We start from the raw sequence: 23475 nt of genomic DNA on the forward strand, positions 1-23475 counted from the left end.
ACCAAGTTACATTCTTTTTTCTTCAAGCAAAAGGATTACATTGACAAGGCTATGCATTCTTCCTAAAAATTTCAAATAAAGAAATATAAACTAGCTTAAAAAAAGCTATAAATGGGTTTTCTTTCTAAAAAGCCAGAACCAGAAGCAGCGCAATGTACTGGGAAAAAAAAATAAAATCTGGTTGCATAATTCCAAAATGTAAGATTATGATTAACTCTATGATGGCATAAAGGAATATAATTAAAGCCTGACAGTATGAAAATGTAATTTACCTGGAGATATTTGATAACAGTATATGCATATATAAAATTAAAGGGTGTAAATTAGGAAAGAGTCCTATCTTCTCACTCAGGCACCCAACATTTATCTAGACAATTTTTTTCAGCACACTATCATTTCCAAAGGTCTTTGAAAAGGTTCAATCTGTTCAAGATTTTCTTAACAGGAAAATATGAAATATTTTAAATTCTTCTTTTTGACTCCATCAATCAAGATCTGCTAGGGGTTATCCGTGGAAACTGCGACAGATTACAATAAACTAAGCATTGAGCTTCCCAATGCAAATCACATTGCCAGAGGGCACCAGTGATGCTCCAGACCAGCCAGGCTTGGTTAGGCTGCTACCTAAGCTTAGTAACTAAATAATATAACTAAGATTAAGAGCAAAAGTAGAAAGAAAAGCAACTAACAGAAGTCAAAGGTTCAGCTTTTACAGAAAATTTGCAGATGCAAGCTGAAACGAGGAACCATGGATGATGAAGAATACCAGCAGGAAACCTGCACCTGGAGAGCACAGAAAGACAAAATTATAGGAACAGTAAAGGGAACTTCAACTGTATGAGGAACAGTGTAGATGAGGAGACTGCAAATCATTAGGAAGGAAATCCAAAAGAGTGCAGATTATTTATCAGAATTCAGCTGAAATCAAGATCAAAGCTTAAGGAATGATAACTGCATCTGAGACAAGGAAACACTGGCAGACTAAGATAAGAGTAAGATGTCAGCAGATTAAAAGGGACAGGCAAAAGAAGAGTAGGAGGGAAGAGAAGAGCCTGCTTTCCCTGGAGTACACTTCTGTTCTGGGCTGGAGTTGCATACATGCAGCACTGCTGAGTCTTGTTACTCCTCTTTTCAGGGAAGAGCTGTGAAGCAGAATCCCTTCCTGTCCAGCACCAGAAACACATGGGATAATAACCACCCACTGGTATCAGTTATTCTGTTTACTCAGGTATGCGATATTAATGCAGTGGCATTAATACCTCGGTCTGTGTTTGCCAGTATCATCCATGTGATTAAACTAATTTTTAATGAAGTTTGTTAGTTTTTAAATAACCCAGCAAGTTGTATTTAATGACCGAGAAAACTACAACCCCTCTATTCAAACCGTTGTTGTTATTGTCGCAAGATTAAACTCTTCAAAGTTAGGAAATACAGGAATATGGATACAACCTTCATCTGACATCCATCTGAAGAGGAACTCCGAAATAGACTTCAATGACTTATCACATTCTAGCTTTTTTTCCAGCTCATTGAATGTCTCTGCTGCTCACTTTAGAAATAGTGATTCAATATTTTGTTTCCAACTTTTACTTAGGTATCTGGATTCAAATATACTGCTCAAGCCTCCCACAAAGACAGGATTATTCATTCCCTCAAACCTGTTTACTGCATCCCAACAGTTTCTAAGGGTTTTACAAATATTTATAGAATAATTTTAACTGGCTGAGAAAAAGGGTTATAATTTTATCCATTCTAATGGCAGACAATAAAAGTCAAATAATTTAAGAAAACAATGCATCAATATGAGATATGGAGGATGTCATTCTGCAGAGCACGCATTATAATGCAACATCACATTCCATTTTGGAAGCGCAGCTCCCACTGAGCTGAATTACATCCATGAGTACTGAGTACGTCTGCAAAACAGCTGGTGTCTATTGACAGGCTTCCAAAAAAGGACATCGCACACTAACCAGTTCTGAAGGCTGTCTTGCCTAGTGTCACATAAGGACCTTTGTGATAGAGGCAGGGATTGCCTTAAACTAGATGGACAGGATTTTCAGTTTGATGACTGAAATGGAAAGAAAAGAAAAAAAAAGAGAAAAGGTGTGTTTGGAAATCATCTCAGGTCAAACTAAAATGCACAAAAAAAAATAATTTTCAAAGTTCTACTCCCTCCCCAAACCACCAAATCTGTGTTTTAAATTAACCTAAAATTATTTGTTCTGATGTTCTCTAACCCTTTTAGATTTATGTTTCCTTGAAACAAAAATACTTGTCATTCTCTAAAATTCTCCCCCATTTTTGAGGGGAGTTGTTTGCCAAAACAACTCAAATTTGAAATAGTCATAACTTCCTTAAACCTCCATTTTCAGTAAATACGCTGTTAAATCAAAACTGCTAACAGTAATGCAGTCTCCTGATACTTTCAAGTGCAATCTCTCAAATTTAACAAGAAATAGCCTTCTCCATTAAATTCCACAAATAGCTCAACTGAATCTGAAGTAACTATCTCTCAGAAAACCCAGCATGTGATTGTATAGGAGAAATGAGGGAATATTTTGGAAAAAAAAAGAATTACTTGCAGATGCTATCTCCCCTCTCTACATCGCTTATGAGTTAACAGTCTTCCCTAGTGCTGATACAAAAGGAAGTTGGAGATATGTGCATCTAGATGACTCACATGGAATTGTTCCTTAGAAGTGGATTTATCATCTAATTTAATTGTGACATCTAATAAGCTATTGCAGGGTTGAGAGTAAATGTTGTCTTCATTAGAAGGACTAGGCTATTATTTGGCTTTAAAATGTGCAGTTAGCCCACTGATCACAATAAAATAAGTCTTTGAATGTTAAAGTAACTTTTTTTCACACAAGATGCAAAATCAGGGGTATTCCAAGTATAAACAAGTACTGTATTAGTAAGGAGGTATACCTGTGTGTTAGCCAGCAAATTAACATCTTCCCCTTATTTCTCATCTTCACTACAATTATTAGGTTGCTTTGTTTCCTGCTTTGTTTGTTTTCAGAGAGATGTTCCTACACTTTTTCGTATGGGCTGGTTCTGTTCTCCTCAGACCAGGTTCCCTGGTCTGTTGCAGTTATCTCAAACCACAGTCAAGACAGGTCATTAACATCACCAATCTTTTCAATTTCACTTGGACTTCCAGGATTTATGCTTAATAGATTACAGTGTCTATTTTCATTTTATTCTCAAAAGTTTATTTCAATCTTTTCCTGCAAGTTATAATTATTACATAGATTCTTTCATAATCTGTATTTATTGCCTTGCATATGATATTTTATTATTTCAAAATGTTATTAGCTCAGCATTAAAAGCCACATTTACATCAGTTAAAACACGGAAACATAGGAAGTGTCATTCTGGATCAGAGTGCAGTCTGCCAAAATCAGATCTGATGATGGAAAACAATCATAAATACAAGGAATTACACTTCTGCAACCAAACTGCAAAATGTTATACAACATTTAGTGTAAGAGATGAGCTTTTTTCCCGAACACACACACTCATTAAAGCAGGTGATGAACTGCTCCCAAAATGTTTAGTTTCATTTAGGGACTCTGTTTTGCTCATACACTGAAACAGGGTTTCTCTTTTCCTGTGACCAAGAAAGTCACTGAACTCCAGAGAGTAATCTGCAATGAGAAATACCATACTCAGTCCTGTATTAGAAGATGATTGCTAAAGGATAAAAGTACAGTTTGAATGAACATTTTGGAAGGGAAAGATTTGTGTCTCAACTACTCAGTGCAGCAAATTCATTCTAAGCACTGAATTCTTTAAAAGAAATAGTTATTCTGCTATGCATTTTAGTTGTATATTGAGCTAAAACCCGGTTAATCCATTTCTCAGTAGACACAGAAAAAGTTTTGTTTGCTATAACTAATTGAGAAATTGAAAGCTATAACTCATTAAGAAAATACTGCAAATTTTCCATAACTATATACCAGATATTTCAAAAGATTGTATAATTTGCACCTCTATTTTTACAGAGTTTCATAACCATAACGTATCCCTCCTTCAGGAATATTCTAGGTTGCAAACTTCTGTATATGTAACACAAAGTGCAGTGTTGACCTCTGACACATACTGCTGTGCCTACACACACGTAAGTGTGGGAGTAGGGCCACAGTGGGAACATCTAGCAGTGAGACTATGTAGCAAAACAGCATATGCAAGCAATAATGTCATCAAAAACACGTATTTGAGATGGTGATTGTGAGGACTGGTGTTAGAAATCTGACACCAGCAAGAAAGCAGCAACAATAACAAGGCCTTTGTAGTAAGTTAGAACAAATGTGTCCATTTCCTTCCAGAACATATCAAAAATAGTGGTGCGTGTGAGTGTGTGTGTGTAGGAGGCACACCAGGAGGAAGAGGCAAAAAGTTACGCTATATACTGACAGAAATCTTTGTTTGCTCTAAATACAGTGTTATACAGGAAATAATCACAGTAGTCTCACAAAATAGAAAAGAATTATCCTAAGTTCCTTGAACGATTACGTGAACAATCAACTTGTCTTGTTATGAATAAGAATTGCTACAGGAGGAAAAGCCTAGCTGCCTTTTCTTCACATTTGTCACTGATGCTTCTTCCACTGCCGTGCAAACGCTCTCACCACAGGACTCTGGCAGATATGAACTGAACAAGCACCCAGAGCACATCTGAATATAAGACCACAGCTTCCACATGAAGAAAGGTGAGGCAGCACATGCTGCTATTTCTGGACTGAGAGCAGACTGACCATCCCATGTTAATTCTGTGTTTTTCTGGCACAGTGTGGGCAATGACAACCACTACACCAAGGAGATGTAATGCATAGCTAGATATTAATGTTCTCCTGTAGACTGTTAAATGCGACTTCCTTAATGAAACCTCATTAGGTCTCAAGAAAAACTGACAAAACCACCTCTAATGGTGGTTTCAATTAGCAGATCAGAGCAGTCTGTCCAAGAGAACATGCAATTAAAACATGCACACGCACACTCACTCCTATTTATTTTTTTTTTATTTTGGCTGTTGTGTAACCAATAGATGAAGAAACAGGGCACCTGTGAGATCTCAGAATTACAAATATTTCATTTCTATGTGTTTTATTTCTGCTGAATACACCAATCGCAGAATGGTTTGGGTTGGAAGGGACCTTGAAGATCACCTAAGTTCCAACCTCCTGCCATGGGCAGGGTCACCTTCCACCTAGACCTGGTTGCTGAAAGCCCCCCCCAGCCTGGTTTAACTGCTCCAGAAGAGGAGCATGGAATTTTGGAGCCATAGATTCATACCTGTGTGCTTCCCAAGCTCTGCAAGAGTATCCTGGTACATGCTCAGCATCTGATCACAATGAGCAATAACACTTTTTCGCATATTGTCCCAGTGAGGGGCAAGTTCTCCCAGATCTTTAAGTTCTTGATTCCTGTATCAAAAGGCAAAAAGATAAGGTTAATTAACTCATGAATTTGTTAACATTCATCTAAATTAATCTAAAACCAGTTTATTAAAAAAAAAGGACTTTCTAACAGAAATAAAATCTGTTTTCATGACACTTGTAAAATCTGCTGATTTCAGCTCATTTTTTCAGCTACACAATAAAGAAAGTCGATTCAGTCAACAGTACAGTAATTTCTGTTCAAAACTCAACTGGTACCAATGCAATAGCCTGCAAAGTGAAATATTATTTCTTCCTTGGAGGTAAGAAGGCTTCCAGGCTCCAGAGAGCTGTGCTCACAGCAATTCTTTGTGAAGAGATACTAAACACCATTGTAAAGAATTCGAAGCTTGCTTCTTTGGCAATGCTTGCAGCATAGGTATTTTGATACACTCTACTCTTTAGATACTTTCATATATACCATAAACACAGTTTTAATAGTGTTTCTTCGGAAGTCAGTTTAACCAACACACCAGCCCTGCCCACATTTCTTTAGTGCTTAAAACACACAAACTGAAAAACCCCACCAGTCCCCTTAATCTTCAGCCTTACAGCTGTGTTCATCAGGTCTGTTATGGTAACCAAACATGTCACTGAAAATCCAAAAGGAAATCCTTTAGCAAATTATCAGTTTTCCTGTACACTCTTGAGGGCTGACCTGAGTGAAATAGAGATCACTTTAATTTCCTACACAAACACGCATAGTCACAGTACACTGGGCTTTCTGTTTGTTTTCCCCACTTGCAAAGGAAGTTCATCCTATACATAACCCAGAGCCACTTTGGGGGATTTGCTGTTAAAGAAACTGATAATGAAAGATACTGACTCTTCAAACACTTGGAATTGTTCAGGAGAAAACTTGCACAACAACAACCAACTACTTTTCCACAAAGTACTGAGCAGACTGTTGCACTGCAATTCTTGGAAGTCTCAAAAAAAGATTTCCAAATTTCCTCTCACCTATAGGAAAATTACTGAGGTAAAAGAAAAAACAAGGGGAAAAGGGGCAGAAAGGTGAAAAAAATACCAGTGAGAATGTGGCAGAGGAACATGGCAGAGGAACACTACAACAGCTCTGACTCCTAGCCATAAATTATTTCTTAAAATTATTTCTTAAACAGAACACCCCACACTTGATACACTGATGTTGCCTGCATCATCATTAGCTTCGAATGAGAGTGAACACCACTAGAATAAGCTATCTAGGCATAATTCTGTACCTGGTGAATAGAACAACCAAAATCAAGCAGATTGCACTGGAAGCAGTATTAAGACTGTTTGTTTATATATGTTCTTGAATGTATCAAAATGGAAACATAGATTACAATACATGAGCTCACTGGGAGTTTACTAATGACTTATAGTTACTTTTTTCCATTTCATTCAATCTGAAGAACAGAAGTAGATGAAACTTAACTTTCCTCCATCATCAGTACAAGCTGGTAAAGCTGCAGCTGAAGAATCATCAGCAGTAAGAGGACAAACCCACCATTTTCAACCACCGTTCTCCTTGCACGTTTTTATCAGTTTAAAATGAGGCATCCCATTAAATGAAAATCTCAGGGCTTCCTCCTAAAAAACCTCCTAAGATTTGTCAGGGTATACAATTTGATTTATTTGCAATGGCAATATTTTGGCACTTAGTATTTATTTTTGTCTTATTTAATAGTTTTAGCAACAGTATTTGGACCTGTTTGAGTTCCAAAACTTTACTGCTCCTCCCATACAGAAGTATAATATTCATAGAATCAGAAATAGTTTGGGTTGGAAAGGACCTTAAAGCTCATTTAGTTCTACCCCTCCTGCCACGGGCAGGGACACCTTCCACTAGACCAGGTTGCTCAAAGCCTCCTCCAGCCTGGCCTTGAACACTGCCAGGGACAGGGCAGCCACAGCTTCTCTGGGCAACCTGTCTCACTGCCCTCATTGTGAAGAATTTTACTACAGAGTGAGGGGTCAGCACATCAATATGCTACATGCACAGCACTCTATGCCATGGAAAACTCACTGCTGAGGCTTTGCTCCCTGCCTTTATCTAAGCCCACTCCTGGAGCTTTTGGTCCCAAGCTCAAGTCAAGCAACAGCAGAAACAGAAATCCCTTACCTCAGACTAAACTATTCAGCCTAAAACCAAAACTGGTTTAACTGGCTGATTATACATTAACTGCATTGACACCAACGGGAAGGGAAAGTTCAAATCCCACCACATTATCTTTAACATGTTTTCAAGAAATGTCAAATCCTGCTCTTATCGTTGTCTACAAGATTTCTATTTGCTTCATCTCAGAAACACAAATGCATCACTGAGGTCAAAACACAGCCACTAGTATGTCATAAAAAGACACATCTTATCCACAGTGTTTTAATAAAGTGAATGTGCAGTTTTATATTAAATCTAGACCATATATAGCATGAAAACTCTGAACAGTACCTTTTCTAAATTTATTTTCATTTAAAAATACAGTAAAGCCAACGCATGAGATAACAGGATTATATGTCATAAATGCTAGCACTCCAAAATTAGCCTTTTTGCAAATTATGTCTCTTTTTTCCAAATACTAACATGTAAGACAGAGGATTTAGATAGTATTTGTGTCTTATGATTTCTTACTATTTGTCACTGCTTTTGTTGCTCAGTAAAAGTCTGAATTATGGCTAAAAAAAGATTTTTCCTATATCTAACCTCCATCAACAACACTCCATAGTACCAAGCTTTATCACCATTGTTTTGAAGGGCCCTTCCCAAAAGAAAACAAACAGATTGAAGAAACATAACATTTTTCAAATGTGGAAGTTTATAGTTTGCACTAATACCCACAACAACAATCTTAAAAATCTTTGTTTTAATAATATTTATACCAGAACTTATTTCATTGAATAACTTTAAAAAACACACTTTAACCAATAATTGTGTCGAACAAAAACTGCTATAAAAGAAAATTAATATTTATAATATATATTGGCTCTAGCTCTACAGAGGGGAAATCAGTTACTGATTCACCTTTTCAGTGCAGCCATGGAATTTTGAATAGCTTGTCAACAAAGCAGTAAGCTCAGCGCAAACTCAATATTGTTATAACAGTGATTTATCATCATCTTCTCCCACTGCAAATCCCCTCTCGAAGCATTTTCCAGGTAACTGTACGCATCATCATGACAGATCTGGTGCTTAGCATGAACTTCAACTGTTTTTCCAGAATGAAAATACAAGTTTTGTCTACATCTTGCTGTCCAGTTCCTCAAGCTGTCTCCTGGATAGTCTTTTCTGTCAATGTACAACAAAACTCCCACACAGGAGCGTGCCTCAACTTTGTCTCTTCCCTTGATTACTTCAGTATCTTCCTTGGTGGCCTTGACATAATCTTGCCTCCTTTGTACCTAACCAGAATGAGGATGTAAATAGTCTGTCCCATCCATCCTAGTTCACTTCAAACATCAGCTAATCAGCTTATTTTTAAGCTTTTCTCAGGTACTTTTGGTTTTTCACATCCACTCTTTCCTTTAGTAGACGAATTATGCCAGCTTTTACTGAGCACTTCCCATTATGGTTAGAAACAGTTCTCCATTAAAAAAAGTCTAAACTCTACCTGTTACCCTTTCTTCAAAACTCTTCTGTGACATTATGGCAGAAAAATTCTGTAATGGATCCTGGTCTGCTGAAAGCACTATATACCACAGTGATTGTTAGTATAAAGATTAATGATCATTGATGCTATCACAGCACAATTTTGAAGAGATGAAAAAGTCTAACTTATGAGACTCCTCAGGATCCCACAGCACTATTAGAACTGTCATAAACCTTCATTCTAGACTCTTACTTAAAATCAACAACTTCTTTTACTCTGAATGTCTTACCGATTTATTCAGCTACAATTCATGGGCACTGTGCCCTTTAGGAAACTCAAGCTTTACCCCGCCTCTGCCTGCTGAGTGGAATTACAGTCACTGCACAAGCTGTTACACGGATATGCAGGGTGGTTTAAGAGGATCCGTGCATGGACTGAAACAGCTATACTCTTCTTTATGAACAACTGCACCAGGGCATCCAAAACAGCATGACTGGATACATTTCTGACAATAGCAGCAGTTAAATACTGTTGCCATTAGTCTCAAAGTAAAACTACATGCAATTTTCTTGTTCCAAGAAAATGTTCGATGAAGCCCATTATGAAATGATGGTTGAGCACCCAAGGCTCAAACTAATATTCTGCCTTTTGATTTATCAACTCATGCTTTTCCTTTTTTTTTTTTTTTTTTGAGAACACCTTACGTACATGATTATAGTAAACTACTAAAAGTACCTGAAAGAGGAACAAATAATTTCTACTTAATCAGTTCGTGCTTTGTGCCATGCTCTCTAATGACCATAGTAATGGCAAAAGACTCTTTCTCATCATTTTGGGTATGAGGAGATAGAAACAGCTTAGAAGCCTAAAGGAAAAATATTCAATGCTGAAAATTTAAAATACTGAATTCTGTAAGGAGTATTTTGAACAAGTGATACGCATCATGCTCACAATTATTAGAAGAAAGTCCTAATACTGAAATTATGTTCCAAAAGAACTTGTTTTGCAAAACAACAACTAGGTTCAACAGCCCAGACACCACTGTGGAAAGCACAGTGAAAACCTGTGGTTAGCGACAGTAAACTCAAAACAAAGCAAAAAACCCAGCAGCAAGATATTAAGATGAGCATAATTCAGAAGGGGACATACCATCAATGAACCGTTTTGAATTCAATTATTCTGTTGCAGAAAAGTGAACAGCAGGAACAGCCATTTGCATCATCAAGGACATAGCACAAATCTTCCCAAATTGAAAGATGAAGTTGAAAAGATCAGTGTAATTACACAAAGAGATAATTAAGAGGACATATGACAAAAGCACATAAACCACAAATGACGCATGAAGACAAAGTAGTAGTTTTTGATTCATTCAGCTTCAAAAATCTAGTCTTGCATGTCCCAGTGAAGCAAACATGACAAGTTCAAATATAAAAAAAGAAAGTGATTTTTGCCTCCACTAAGAAAAATTAGCTTCTGAAATCCAATTTCAGAAAACGTGAGAAGCAAAGTGCTTAGCAGGATCCAAACCAAGATGAAATATATCTGCATATCATATCTGCAAAAGTTTTACAAAGTTATAAATACAACAAAGTTCTGCATCTTTAGAAAACAGGAGCTTTGGAGTAAATATACACCATAAGCTTTAGGGCATGACTCAATCACTTGTAAGTAAAGGAAGTTTAGAAGCTTTCTTTTAAGGAAAGGAACACAGGAACTATTTTTCTCTAAGAAATTTTTCTTTAAAGTGTACATGTTTATGGATAAACCTTTTTTTTAATTTATTTTGTTTCGTTTTGTTTTTTGTTTGTTTGTTTTTTTTTTTTTTCTGTAGAACAGAAACTGACAAAATTACTCTCATTTTACTTTACCACAAGTTATTGTCCTGTGATGCACAGGCAGTTACCCATCAGAATGTTCTCCCAAGAAATACAACATTCTCCCAAGAAATGAAAGAATTGTAGCTTTTTTACTATAATGTTTCTCAAACAGATAAGTAATTACTAAGGAGGATTTAATCTCTTATGGAGAAGCTACCACAAAAAAAGTGAATAAAAGGATACTTTTGTTTCTTTCTCAATAATTTTTACATAGAACCTCTAGAAAATAATTGTTTTTTTGTTGGCTTTTTTTTTCTTTACATATTTTCCCAAACCTTTCAGGTTCTGGTAAACCTGACCTGACAGGTAAGTAAAAACTAAAATGTAGGTTCTGCCTGTCTCCTGCGTTCAACATTTGTTTAAGAAACAAAAGAAACAAACACCAAACCCAAACCACCCCAAAAACACAAGCCACAACACACATTAAAAATATTTTAAAACCTGTTTTTTTTATATATATATAGAAAATTGACTAGGATTTTTAAAGGCTTGAGAATATTTTATACTGTTCCCGAAAGATGGAGGTTTTGCATTTCTATCTATCACTATCCCCTTTTTATTATTCAAAAGTGTAGACAATATACAAGCTAAATTAAACTCATCTCTTCCTTCCTCCCTTAAAATTTGCCCTTCCTTGGATATTTTATTGCCTGGGTTTATCTTTGAAAGACTCGAGATCTTCAAACAGCACGGTCATTTGAGGTTAATTCTGTGATTCACATTTAATAGCAGAGGATAATCTGCATCACACTTTGCAAAGAGTCTCAAATTCAGTAATACCCTAAATGGCACCTGTGGAATTTACACTTTAATAGTATAGTATATTTTAGCTATGCTGTATAGAATTGTTTTAGGGTTCTTCAGTTGTTTTTTAAATTCTACCAATTCATCAAGAAACACTAGAATCGTCTCAAGACAATGTTGCTTCAGCTGTATGATATAAGCAAAAACATTTTATTCTCATAGTTTATATTTATAACTTCATTTCTTTCAGCTTGGAATCACATGTGACAAGATTAATCACATTATTAATTGCATTATTACTCAAGCATTTAAACAGTTTTGTGGGTTTCTTTTTTCTCCAATATATTAATCAGAGTGCTCATCCAAAATAAACAGTGAGAATCTTTATGACATGAGCAACATATTAAAACTGCACAAAGCTTTTCTAATTGCCTTAATGCCTCTAATTTATATTCTCTGCACCCCCACTGACATGAATAGCACCAACTTGGTGCTATTAGGACCACATATAAGTACTGCTAAGTGCAAAATCTCTAGTTAACAATGTAAAAATTTAAATGCTTCTTATGACAGAATTTGAGTGTGTTAATTATAATCTTGAGAAAGAGATTATTTTTTTGCTTTGGCTTTTTGTCCTTCACAATGATGTGGGAGGCTCTAATAAGGCCTACAAGTTTTATCATTTACTCAGCATGGACCAGGCATGATGTGCACAGATATAACACCCGGAAATTTTAGCAGCCACTGAGACTGCACTACAACTTTAAACACTCAATAACAAACTAAAATGCATGTAAAATGCATGCACCATCATGCACATGCATGTAGTTGAGCTACATTTTTTGGAAAAAATTGGAAAAATTACTTCTTTGAACATTTGTGCTAGGTAGTTACTTACTTACTAGGTGAACATTTTGTGCTAGATAGTCACTTGAAAACCTTACTTGGGTTTTCAATGTCCTTAAGTAGAGAGCACAGTAACAGTGCCTGTCTAAATGCAGCTGGTTCAAACAGCTTCAAAATTCATGGTAAGTTTACTTAGAATAACTGTTTGTTTTTTTTTCTTAATGCTATTACCTCTTATTAATACAATATTTTTGCAGTGCAATTGCTCGAAAATCAGTCGCGTAAAAAATAACATGCAAAGGTCCAGAAAGAGCGATGCCTACTCCCAATACACAGCATTTTTGCCTGGGGCTCCATTGCTCTATGGAAGTTGTGCATTAAAAGATAGTACAAAAACATACATCTTTCAGACAGTCTGAACTTTGTCCCTATCCCGTAATGTTACAAGAAAGAAATCAAAAAACAGACAAACAGCACAGATTTGCACAAGAAAAGGCTATCGGAGTTGGGACAGAACAGCCACTCCTGATGCAGAAGGAAAGCTTCAGCATGCTTTGTACTCTGGAGAGAGGGTTCAAGCAAAGTTCAGCAATTTATCCTTGGAATCTGTTTATTGGTTGTGACCACAAATGCCATGGGCCAAATTCTGCTGTAAGTAAGTGGAATTTCCTTTCAGTCAAAGCTGAGTTTGGTTCCAAGAGACTCAAAAGAGTGGTGGCAAATCTGAAAGAGCCTGTACTGCAGCCTCCACTGTAAACTAATTCTGCTGTTGTGCTATCTAGTGCAACACCAATTACATCTACACCTGCAAGCTTAGATTATATGGGTCAGCCAACCTTCTGAACAATGACTGTGAACTACTAAGTCTTTCATCTAACAATTAGGTTCAAAGAACTTCTTGGCTAATCATGCATGATAGGTGCAAAGTATCTGAACGAGATTTGTGTAAAGAAATATTAAAGACTAGGGAAAGGACTCATTGAAAAAACTTACGGAAGAAATAGAAATAATTCCTTAATAAAACCAGCAAAGCAAACTGTATGACCATTGTTAGAACAATAAAAATGACCATGTAACTCCTATTAAAAATTCTTCCAGGGAGGTTTGAAGGATAAAATCTGTAATATATGCATATCTTTAAAAATAGTATCTCATACTGGAAAGCAAAGCTAAACGTCCTTAGGAGTTCCATACTTCAGACTAGCACATCAGTAAATGAAAAAGTTTGGTTAACAGTGAATACGAGAGATAAACAATCTTAGGAGCTATGCGAAAAGGGAATTCAAATTACATTTTAAAATACAACACTGAATGGGATTAACACTTCACTTGGATATTTTTTTTATAGACAATTGCTTCATTGAAGCCAGAATAGGAATAGAATGAAATAGACTGAGGATGATAAGAAATTACCTCTGAGACAAAAAATATTTATTCTTTTATACCAACTGGGGAAAAAAGATGCAGAGAAGAATACTTCAGAAGAGAATAGCCTCAAGATGCTGCAATGTAATTTTTGCACAAGTTCAAGAACTAACATAACAATATCCTTCTAACATCTTTCTATCAGTTTAACAATGTAAGGAGTCCACAAAATTTTGCAATAATTGCACATCTTTGCATTTATTTCAATAAGCAAAGCCTGTACAAAACTGAAGCTCCAACCTGCACACTTATATGATGATAGGTAACACACACTGCCCCTATTCCCACCATCTGCTGGTATTCTACCGCAAGTTGTTGCTCCTCTTGGCTGGTCTTACCTCCTCTCTCAGATCGATACAATCACTATGCCTCTCTTTTTCTTACACCCACACTTTCTACTATGCTCAAACAGCTAGCCACGTTTTGGCAGTCAGGAAAATCAGAACAACTCAATTTTTGAGCAACTTTTACTTCAGTTTCTTCCTCAAAGCCTTTCTTTATATTGGTAAGTATTGAATAATCACTTAAAAAGCCCCAAACTATGGTGATTCTTTACTATGACTTTATCCAAGGAGGTGAATGCTATAATATGAAATAACAGCCAGTGCCTTATGCCTTTGGAGAGAATAACGCAGTAGTAGTAAAAGCGGTTAAAGCAATCCTCTAACATTTAAAAGGCATTTACCCATGGGGCAAATGAAAATCTAGGAAGCAGATGAACTGTGCAAGTCAGCATAATCTATTTTTATTGCTTACTAAAAAAGCCTTACATGTTAGTATTCTCAAACAAGATCAGGCCATAAATGCATAAACACAGTAATAAATGAATAAAAGGAAGTATTATAACAATTCATATGATTATTATAAGCCATCATCACCATGCGTAAGTATGTATCTGTTCACTGACTTTATTAAAAGCAAGATTGTGGTCTCTCACATGCTATTATATTGGCATAAAAAGATCATACGGAAGCAGCAGATGGGGTGAATAAAAAAAGAGAAAAGAACCTCCTATTGCAGGACAAACAGCCACTGTAAACAACCATGAGCAACCCCCTCTGATGGAGTTGCATGAAAGTGCACAGGGTGGCTTTGGGAAGCAGTTAATCTCACACATGAGACCAAATGCCTACCTATTTGTGAAGCAACTTTCATGGGGAAAGAAGCAACATTTCTCCACACCACCCATTCTCATTGGAAAAAGAAAGTATGCTTTCAGGAAAGCCCTGGACTGCTTAAAACACTGCTTTTTTCCACAGTTGTATCAGCACAACTTACATGTATTCAAGGACAGGCTACCATTCTAGTTGCTGCAGTCAGAATTTGGACATACAAAGGATTTTGGGACACCTGCACTCCCTGTCCTCTTTTATCCCCAGGCCATACATACGTACTGTAATGATCCTCAGATGTCCCTCGTGGTTACAAGACCAAATGGAAACAAAGACTTCAAAAGTTCAGTTACTTTGGTATCCTTTTCTTATGCCAACTAATTTACATTAGTCAGAGAAATGCGATTTATATTTTCAGTGCTCCTTTGTTAACTACAAACATGCTATTTTCCCTTACTTGCATAATGTTTGCCTGTGACATTAGCACTTCCCAGACACAAAGCTAAACACACTACAATGTAGATCACTCCCTTGTAATGTGTAGTTTCTGTATAAATTGTTAACTTTTCAGAACATTTACACTGTTAACCAATGTTGATGCTTACACATTTAATGTCATAACTGCTCTTTAGCACAGCTCATTGCTCAGAACTTATGAAGTCACTGGAGTCCTAAAAATTCTGAACAATCTATGCTATTGTTCAGTTACTGCTGTAAATTCTTAGCAGCCAAAATGATTGCTATATTTTGCCTATTTCATACTAAAAAATTATATTTTAAGCTCATCACTTACATTATTGCAACTCAGAAAAATAAAATCTAGTATTTGCTGTTGCTACTTCTTCTTCCTTACCTTCTCATATCCTCCTTTATGTGCAGATTGATCAGCTCTTTCGGAACATGGAAAGAGAGGGTGGTCTCAGCCATCTGTTCCCGGATCCGCATCCACTTGTTGTCAGAAGTAGGGAATCTATATAACTTACAGATTGGGTTTTTTAACACTGCAGAGAGGAAAAATTATATCATTACTTTACTGTGGTTATATGACTCTCTGAAAATTTATGACAAAAATTATATTAAAAAATAATACACTATTTCCTGCTTTGCTTCCAGAGTTAATTTTAGAACCATTACAATTCTATTAAAAACATTAGATTGTTATTTAATTTATTATAGCAGCATGTGGAGGACAAAGTATTACTAGTAGAGTAGATAAATCATGTTTTCCCTGCACAGGAGGTCTCCTGTGAATTTAGCATTTCAGTGTAGTGAGAATGTAAATTATGGTCTCTATTCTTACACTTTGGCTACAGTTGGAAAAAATTAAATGCAGAAACAGAAAATGAACTCACATACAGTCAATGCCATTGCTCACCATCTGCTAGAATCACTCACGTTGATAATAAATTGCATGGGACAAGTGAAGCATGCCTCAGTTTAGCTATAACTAATACATCTCCATGATATGCACACACAGAAGTCACTAATACAGATGGTGTGCATCTGCATTAAAGGAAACTTGACCATTGATGTGGTCAAAAGGATGTCATTTTATAGTCAGCCTGATCACTGACTTCATCAATAGACTGCCACTACATAAAAATAAGTATAAGAAACCTATAAATATGATAAACACACTGCTCTCAGCATCTATCTTGACATAGGAAAATCACGTTACTTGATGTCTTGGAAGGTCTTACTAAAAGACCTATCATATTTTTTATCTTAAAGCTCTCACGTGTTAGCTATGTTTCCGTTCAGATCTTACAATGATGGTCTATAATAAAGGTGAGAAATTTCTATCCTCTCCTTTCCTTCCTTTTGATTTTTTTTTTTTTTTTTTTTTGCAGGAAGAGCAAATGAGGAAAGAGCTGAGAAAGAGAACTTTGATCTGACAAGCTTACCTGGAGAAAAAAAGACTCTCGTTTAACACACACATCATACAACTCAGAATGACTTTGGACAGCCATCCAAATCCTCCAACAGTACCTTTCTATCAGCCTTCTGGAAAAAGCTGCCTCAGAGCAGGCTCCAATTGATCTGCCACTGAATGGTCTATAACTCCTAGGAATGCATTTTCCATGTGTGCTGCAAGGAAACTGTTACTGTCAAAATGACATCTACTAATAGAAATTTCAGCTTCAGAACTCACTTCCACCATTACTGCTTATGTAGGCTTATTTACGGGGAATGAAAAACACAGACCAAGTTTTTGAATACACACAAACTGTCTTGTCTATTTAATCAAATTGTTTTTAACAGAAGTTCCTTCAGAAAGGCTAAAACAAGATTAAATTTGAAGAGAAACTGGAAGTCTTTTTTGAGTCATTTTGCCTTTACTTAGCAGCGTTTTTACTTACAAAAACTGAATTCTGACTTACTGTTATGAAATAGGCCTAATAGATGCTTGATAGCTATGGCATAACATATGCGGAATAACAACAATTTTTCTTTACTATTAATACCCCCAAATACTTCAATGTGCAAGCATCTTAACACACATTACACAGTTCCAGAAACCTCATCACACAGACTTAACTAGTGTCTACTACAAAAAAAAAATCCCATCCAAGTCCTTTGCCTATGATCAACTTAAACCTTAGTGTCTGGACTTTATTATATTGATTATATTGATTAAAATATGCTGTAATACTTTCCTATTTTCCTCCTTTTTTGCTGAGATACTTCTAATTAACAAAATCAGATTTGTCAATATTATCGCAGCCTTTGTAAATCCACAAAGTAGATATATGGCACCTATCATCTTCCAGGATCAAGACAGGGAATGACAATCTTCAGATGTCAGGGACGGCTCAAGAAACTAAGGGCTAATTCAGGTCTGCCCTTAAAGAGACACTTGCCAAAACACAGATGATGATTTAATGGGGTACAAACTGGAACACAAGAGGTTCCACTTAAACTTGAGAAGAAACTTCTTCTCAGTGAGGGTGACGGAACACTGGAACAGGCTGCCCAGGGAGGATGCGGAGTCTCCTTCCCTGGAGACATTCAAAACCCGCCTGGACACATTCCTGTGTAACATTATCTAGGTGTTCCTGCTCCGGCAGGGGGATTGGACTAGATGATCTTTTGAGGTCCCTTCCAATCTCTAGCATACTGTGTGTGTGTGTGTGTGTGCGTGTGTGATTTTGTCATTGTTGTGCGGGTGACATTTTTTGTGTATGTGTGTGTGGGGTTGTGTTTTTTTGTTTTTAATTCCACCTGCTCTTTAGGAGCAGGTTGATAATTTTTTATTACAATATTTTTAATATTAGGATATTTTTATTTTTATTAGGATATTTCAAATGATGATGCCGCAGGCACAAAAAGCTCTTTTCTCTATTTTACCTTATTATGTCTAGTTCCTAAGAAGTTATCAAAAGATGTTTTTCCAAGAATAGCCCTCATATTTGTACTCAATCTATTACATTCAAAAATTAACATTTGTCTGTGAGAACCTAACACATGTATGTAGCTCCACAATCTATTTTCACCTATCTCCCTACCATTACCACAACCACCATAGGGAAAAAAACAAAGCCAAACAAAAAAACTCCAGCAGAACTGCAGCACGACAGCAAGGGAGACCAGGAATAACTTTGAAAATGTGGATCAGAAAGTTGTGACTTTTATCACTGTTAGAACCATTAAACTACAATTCAAGTACTACCTCCAAGTCTGAATTTTCAGATGGGGATAATCTCAAACGTGTTGCAAGTTAAAAAAAAAAAAAAAAAAAAAGAAAAAAAAAAAATATATAGCCAAAAAATCTCTCCATGGGTTATAAAGAAAATTTAATTTAAAAACTGAGAAAAAAAAAAACGAGAAAAAAACCTCACTAAAGCTTGAGACCATCAACAGGAGCTGCAAAATACTTGACATCATGTGTTTCCATAAAAATCTCATGTGTTTTCCTTTCCAATTACAACAATAATTGCTTTCTAATTACAACAAGTCATCTAAAAACAAATTCTAGAAGGCATGTAAAACCACCCAAATAGTAAGAATGGCAAGACTAGATTAGTTTTTTATAAAAAGTAGTTATTAAAATGACTCAAAGCTTCATAAAGGTAATCCTTCCGATATTTAGACAGTGATCATGAAAAACACTGAAAAAAGCCCAACCCAAGAGATGAACTGCTCTGTTTAAAAAGAAAAACCTGTTCTAAAAGCCTTTCTCTACGGTAATGAAGCCTAAAAGCCAATGCCATATCTTTAACTAGCCATATTTCTGGAAATTATCATTTTTAAATTTAAAGACTTCTGTGGTTTTATTCCATGCAATATCCTTTACACTTCTTCCCCTGCAAGTAAAATGAAAACATAATAAAAGATTGGATACTTTTTTTCATTTTTGTTCCCTATCAAACATAGATCAAAACATACTGCTGCCATATATTAATTTACTAAGTGTTTCTAACTACATCTTCCTTTGTCACATAGGTGTATTATGCATATAACCTTGGGAAGAATAATTAAAATTTTCTTAGTTTTTGCTTAATTTCAATTACTTTTATTCTCTTTTTTATTGCAAAGTTCAATTTGTTTACATGAAAACAATCAGCAAACTCTCCTGTGTTATAAACAAATAACTGAATTTCAAGACACACAAAGTTAATCTCTTGGGGTATAAATGGAACAATGATAAGACTCTGAAATATGATACTCATTCCCGCTCACTCGGTAAGTGCCTCATAACTCACTTGAGGGCTGTGAGTTCCTTATATTAAGATTTAAATTTCAGAGGAATGCCAATGTGTATCTATTCCTACAGACTTCAAGATTCACACAGGGGTAGTTTTTCAGTTTCACAGTTTTGAAGGCCTGATAAACCACAGGAGATAGTAAAAGAATTTGTTACAACAGTATATACATGTACTAAATACATATCTATATGGAATATATACTGCACTGTAATAGTTCTGTGTGTACACAGCAGGGAAAGTAGTGCAGGCAATGCTGATGTTATCAGGTTGCCTGTAATGTACTTGTACTGTATTACTGATATTGTTCCTTTCCCTTCAGTCCCTGTTTTTGATTGCCTCTAATTCTGCCACACAAATTTGTCTGGCTTAAACTGATTATTTTCTGAAATTTCCAGATACACAGAATGAGGCCAGAAATCTGCAACAGAAAATTCTGTGCTTTATAAACTTGAATTCTGACAGCAGATCTTTTACAGGGATGTGCAATTTCACCATATATGACAACAACATAAGCATCGGGAGAGAAATTTCAGTATGTAAAAACTCAAAACTTGAACTTTACAGCTCCTACATGCACCAAGGGTCTACCTTTACTGAAAATTCTTGCGGCCTTCCCAGTTTCTACCACCACCAAAACTGTGCACATGACAATCATACAGAGTGGATGAATATGTTTCTGGGCAGAGCTACTGCGTCGTACAATATGCTTAAGGGCAGCACTGAATTACCCATGTGAGAAAGCCGGTCTACAGACAACACAGGAATTTGATCCACATGAAGAACAGTCACAACAGTGTGCTGGACAAGAAGTCTAACTGGGTGGGCAAAAAGGTTGAGAATATAAAAGAAGAGCTAAAATTTTATAAAAGAAGAAATTGGGAATTCAGTAAAGAGACTGAGACTGACAAAACCTGGAACTAGTGCCAGGTGTCAGCAGGGAAGTGGAGGCAACTGGAGTGAGAAGAGGAAGTCACAACCACAGGAAACAGACTGAAGAGTATGTATTTACTAGAACAAACTTCTTGTGACCGAAAACTTTTTTCAATATCCTGTGTGCTGTCATTTCTTGCATACGCATCTGCAGTTCTGATTTTTTCCCTCAACTCTTTTAAATAACAAAAAGTGATCAACCAAACAAAAACCTACCCTAGTAATGTTGGGTGGGAGTTTTGGTTTTATATTGTGTGTTTGTATATGAGAACAATAAATGTAGAAATGTTAAGCACTGTCTAGATAAACAAAAAAGTCATGTGCAAATACTCTTGAAAAGTGATCTAGACTTCCCCCCCCCCCCCCCCCAAAAAAAAAAAAAAAAAAAAAAAAAAAAAAAAAAAAAAAAAAAAAAAAAAAAAAAAACAAAAAAAAAACCACAAAAAAAACAATGAAACTCACTCAACAGAGACAGCAAATTGAAAGAAATCAGCTGGGAATCAGTAACATTTTCTCTGTACAGAAATGTCATTTCATTAAGACCCACTAATGTGGGTGACATAGAGAATCAGAATCAAGGAATGGCTGCACTGAGTTGGGCCAAATTGTTCAACTGGCTCTGTATCATGTCTCCAAGAGCCATAAATAGACACCTAAATATTCAAGATACTCTTCCTGCCTCCAGTGATTTTCAGTTCAGGAATTTCTGGAGCCAGATGTAGATCCTGTGTATTTAGTAATTCTCAATGAGTATCATTTCCACAAACATATCTAGCCTCATGTTGAACTGTTGAAAAGAAATGGCAGCTCTGAAGAAGAAATTCTTCCTTGCTTTTGATCTAGTCTCAACAAGTCACAGAAAAAAAAAATCACAGCATTCATATATACATGGAAAAAAACTATTTTTTGAAGGCTTCTAGTGCTTCCCTCAGACTGCAAAGCTAGTCTAATAAGTCTGTCCTATCAGTGAAGTCATATGAACAAGTTTCATTAAAGGCTTTAAAACTTCAGTAACATTTGTCCTCAAATGTATGCAGCAAACACACAGAATTCTTGACAGCACTGTGGTTTCCGATGACCCATATAACTTATTTGTGACATTGTTACTGCAGAGTAATGGAGATTCATAAACTTGGGCTAATAAAACTTTTATGGTGCAGCATATCAGCATGGAATATTTCTCAGTATAATTAAAGAGAAACAGATCTAGTTGAACACTGGACACTTAAGCCCAGAGTTCAGCCAGAACTGAGAACACCCTGCCAACAGCTTCCTTCATTTTAGGACATACAGCTTCCAGATCAAACTGAAATTGCCACTTCATTAACTATGACAGAAATTAATTCTCCAGGGTATGCAGTTACAAATAATGCATAATTATTTTTTAGACAAAACTATCAGGTTAATTCCATGCCCACCGAAGTCACTAACAGTCTTGAAAATCATTGAATGGTAAAGACATAGAAGTGCTTGTTTCAGAAAGCATAATTGACATAGCAGTCTTCCAGTATCTGAATGGGGCCTATAGGGATGCTGGGGAGGGACTCTTCCTTAGGGACTGTAGTGACAGGACAAGGGGTAACGGGTTAAAACTTAAACAGGGGAAGTTTAGATTGGATATAAGGAGGAAATTCTTTCCTGTTAGGGTGGTGAGGCACTGGAATGGGTTGCCCAGGGAGGTTGTGAATGCTCCATCCCTGGCAGTGTTCAAGGTCAGGTTGGGCAAAGCCTTGGGTGAGATGGTTTAGTGTGAGGTGTCCCTGCCCATGTCAGGGGGGTTGGAACTTGATGATCTTAAGGTCCTTTCCAACCCTAACTATTCTATCTATGATTCTATGACATATATTTCTGGAAGTTTTCTTTACATTTCTCAGTAAAATGATACTGTCAAATAGGTACAAAACATTAAAATATTAAAAATTTGTGCATCATTTGAAGAGCCTTTTAAGAGCTCTGCCCCAAATCTTTGTGATTTCGTCAGGATCTGACATAGCATTGCAACACATTTTTACGGATGTTAGAATACTTACCTGCATTTAATGAAGGCAAATTGTCTTTACCACTTATGCCTTCAGTGGCTGCACCTTCACGAACCAATGCACACTACAAAAGAAATGCAATAACAAATGTAACACATTCAGGTGTTACAAGGAAATTCATAGCAGTTTATAAAAGGCAGAATGAAAAACATCACTGATAATGTAACCTCTCAACCCTTAATTATAATTTACATTTTCCTCTTTATAGTCCCATTTCATTATACTGTAACACAATCAGAACTATAACAGAGAAAATGGCAAAATATGATCTGCTATTTCATAATAAAACAGAAAGGTTTCTTACAGCAGAGGTTAAAATAATTTTTGACAACTTTTGTGCTTTCAGAGAGCTTTCTGGTGACAATGTAGTTTTCACATGCAGTGTCAGAAAGCACTCCATTGATTTTTAAACAACAGAAAAGTAGAAACCACGGAAAGCCTTTAAAATGTACTCATAGTGTGTGATTGAAGTAATTTGTTATACAAGTGAATTGAAGATTTCTTTGATCAGGGTATAAAGGTATTAAAAGTTCATGGCAAAATCAGCAGTGTAAACCTATGTTAAATGCACATTTTTAATGCTTCTCCTACCTCCAGTCAGAAAAAAATAACAGCCTCTAAAGGTGATAGGGAGCTCCTAGGGCTTCCCCAGTTCCTAGATACTCTGTTGCAGAGCTTAAAAAAGCAAGACACGATGTATTGTCCCACCAGTTGATATCTCAGACTGAATTTAACTATCACCTTACACTTCCATGAGGAATTCCCTGTACGTAGTTAATCTAA

At 36.2% G+C, this 23475-nt stretch overlaps 1 protein-coding gene across 11 annotated transcripts in view; it reads right to left on the reverse strand.

Moving 5' to 3' along the window:
• The window catches only part of INPP4B (inositol polyphosphate-4-phosphatase type II B), a 311298-nt gene that overhangs the window by 84724 nt on the left and 203099 nt on the right, over positions 1 to 23475 (reverse strand). For all 11 annotated transcript variants that reach the window (XM_057419340.1, XM_057419328.1, XM_057419376.1 and 8 more), the window contains 3 exons: positions 22684 to 22756; positions 15871 to 16018; positions 5305 to 5435 (listed from right to left, as the gene is read on the reverse strand). In XM_057419340.1, coding sequence (XP_057275323.1) covers positions 5305 to 5435; positions 15871 to 16018; positions 22684 to 22756 — 352 coding nt within the window. The remainder of the gene's footprint in view (positions 1 to 5304; positions 5436 to 15870; positions 16019 to 22683; positions 22757 to 23475) is intronic.

Source organism: Pezoporus wallicus, unplaced genomic scaffold, assembly GCF_028554395.1.
Source record: "Pezoporus wallicus isolate ANWC-B61680 ecotype Strahan unplaced genomic scaffold, APGP_CSIRO_Pwel_v1 contig_6597, whole genome shotgun sequence".
NCBI classification, from domain to species: domain Eukaryota; kingdom Metazoa; phylum Chordata; class Aves; order Psittaciformes; family Psittacidae; genus Pezoporus; species Pezoporus wallicus.